General features: G+C 53.8%; 1 protein-coding gene across 1 annotated transcript in view; it reads left to right on the plus strand.

Annotated features, from left to right (window-relative positions):
• Positions 1-295: 295 nt before the first annotated feature.
• LOC104545596 (disks large homolog 3-like) overlaps positions 296-2769 on the plus strand; it is a gene marked incomplete at both ends in the record, with an annotated part of 17051 nt that continues 14577 nt past the window's right edge. Inside the window, one exon of the mRNA XM_010190778.1 lies at positions 296-349. Within this exon, the coding sequence (XP_010189080.1) occupies positions 296-349 (54 nt within the window). The remainder of the gene's footprint in view (positions 350-2769) is intronic.

Raw genomic sequence — 2769 nt, forward strand, 5'->3', positions numbered from 1 at the left:
GTGAGATGCTGACCCGGGGCTGGGAAAGTTTCCAGTCTTCCCTGTCTCCTCCCAGCAGCTGGGGCCATGGGGTGCAGCGGACACACCAGGCCTGAGGAGTGGACCAGTGCCCAGAGCCATGCTGTGGCCCTGCTCCTGTCCCAGGGCTGTTGGGCACCTGGAGCAGGGACAGGAGCAGAGCCCATCCTGAATTGCTCCCTTCTGCCGTGATGCACAGCCAGGGAAGTGGCAATGCACCACGGCGGATTGGGTTCGTGGCTCAGCTCAGTGACATCCCACTTTTGTCTCCTCACAGGCCAACCCTGCTCCCATTATCGTGAACACAGACTCGCTGGAACAAGGGCTTTCTGTAAGTCACCTGGTTTTGTTTCCCTTCCTTTGAAAAAACAGTGCATTTTCCCTGTTCGGCAGTGCAGGGAAGGCTCCTTGAGCCCAAGGAGGCCCCAGCGACGTGGCAGAGGAGCCTGGTACCAGCGCCAAACTTCACTGGGACTGGGTGATGCAGAGCAGAGCCAAGGTTAACAGCACATGGAGGGTACCAGGCAGGAGGCATGCAGAGGGGTGCACTGGGGGTAAGCAGGCATCAGAGGAGGAGGGGGAGCTGGGCTGGCTGTGTTCAGAGCTCTTTCCTCACTGGCATCATACCCACTGATCCTCAGGGCAGCGGGGCCATTGGATGCTGCTCCTCTCCCAGTGGAGGCTGCCAGCAGCTGAGCAGTGCTCAGTGACTGTGAGTGTTTGCAGCCACAGTGCATTTGGCACTCTTGGCGTACTCTAAAGATGATCCTCCTCGATTTGTGGCGGAGAGGGTTTGTGTGCTGCCGCATCTCTTCCCAGAACATTAGCATACCATTCCTGCCGGGGGATGAAGGGTGGCCAGTGTGGATTTCTGCAGCACTGGCTCTGTGCTCATCGGGGGCTCCCTGGTTTTTCCCCAAAGGGAGCTCAGTTGACAGCTAGTCAGGACTGGGTGCTTTGCACCTGGTTTTCTTCTGATGCTGCAAATTTCAGTTACCTTCCACATTAATGAAGTGGCAGCAGGGCTCAGAGCTGGTGTTGGTTTGTCTTTGGAGTCATGATGGAGGGCTGCAGGTGACTTCTGGTGGCTGAACCTTCCTTGTGAAGAGCTGCAGATCTCAGCCGACAGCCTGTGGTGGGGCCAGTGTACATCAGAGCTGTGCTGGGCTGGTTGGGCAGGGCTACAAAAAGGAAGGGAAACCCATCTGAGACCTCTGCATCCCTGGCTGTATGTTTCGATTGTGCCTCAGGTGCTGGCCCAAAGCCACCTTACACTGGGGAGGAAGGTGCTGGTGCCTCTCAGTCCTGGGGTCCAGCAGCCTTGTATGGACATGGCAGAAAAGACCTGCTGTCCCCAGAGGTTCCCTTCTCCAAACGCGTGGCGTGACAGGGTGCTTGTGAGGTTGGAGGCCTCTGGCAGTGCGCTGGGCACCCCAGCTGCAGGGCAGCACCATGTGGCAGCCTGCGCTCACCCGGCCTGTGCCGTTCTAGAGGGACCTGGAAAAGGGCCATGTCCTGGAGGGGAAGGACGCACCGCAAGGTTGGACTGGAGCAAGTGAGGAGTGTGCTGTGGGCAGGGAGATATCCCAGGGTGGAGACTTGTCCTGGTTTACTGGGACAGAATCTTAAAATCGGTTTTCTGTTCAGGAAAACTGCCGTTCTGTAAGGACCACAGCACGCTGTTTCATGGGAACAAAGTGATCAGACGTTCTGTTATGTTTTTGGCTAATGCTGGTATGTGATGCTCAGGGTCTTCAGCAGTTGTGAGATAACCAGGTGCAGAGGCTGGAGGAAGTTGAAACACGGGGCAGTTTACACCAGGCTGCCGTATTAGTGCTATTCCCTACCATAATGGTCCCATTCACTATAAACTGGAGAGTTTTCTGGAGAGGGCCTTTCCTCCATCTTCCATGGCTGTCATCTCAAGAGGGACTTGTCTGCCATCCCACACTCGAGCCCTACTCCCAGACTGTATTGGCTGAGTATAACTCTGTGTACTTTATATTAATACTGTTATTAATATCAGTTTTTATTATTATTATTTTATTAAACGTTTCCATTTTAAAGGCAGCTCCTTCTTGCCCTGCAGGATGGCAGCTCCCTTCCTGCAGGCCCTGGGGTGGGTCTGGCTGGTTTTCGGAGCTCAGTTTCAGAGCTTTCGGTTTCAGAGCAGGGGAGACACCTCACCTTGATTCCTCCCAACCTCCAGCCTGGAAACCCTTTTTGCCTTCTACTTCATGTCATACCAGCACAGAAATGAGCCCTGCTGCATCCCTTCCTTCTCTGGGGTGCCAGGCTCCTCAGGCTCCAGGGAAAAACCCCCATTCGGCAGTTTCCCAGGTCAGCAAAGAAGCTGCACCTGGGGCTTGTTGCAGAAGAGCACACCAAAATGGCAAATCTGGCAGCATGTTTTTTACAAACCCAAAATCTGAAGCCTGTTGGCACAGTATGTGCTTGGAAGGGTTAAAGTCACATCTTCCAGTCTGTAATTACTTAACTATTCAATGTTTCCTTGATAAACAGATGGATGTAGTCTAGTGCCTTCCTTTTCTAGCTCCATTGATTGCATTGGACTGGCTGCTGGGCTGAATTTGGCCCCGGCGGCTTATCAAGAAGTCTGCTCCACATTTCAGTCTTTCTGTCCACCCTCCTCCCTCCTCCACCCCAAGAGCATGTGGCACCAGCAGCACTGTAAGGTACAGTGCTCTGCACCCCCAAAGTGTAAAATCCCAAATAAATTCCTATAAAATT

The sequence above is a fragment of the Mesitornis unicolor genome, unplaced genomic scaffold (genome assembly GCF_000695765.1).
Source record: "Mesitornis unicolor isolate BGI_N332 unplaced genomic scaffold, ASM69576v1 scaffold3178, whole genome shotgun sequence".
Taxonomy (NCBI): domain Eukaryota; kingdom Metazoa; phylum Chordata; class Aves; order Mesitornithiformes; family Mesitornithidae; genus Mesitornis; species Mesitornis unicolor.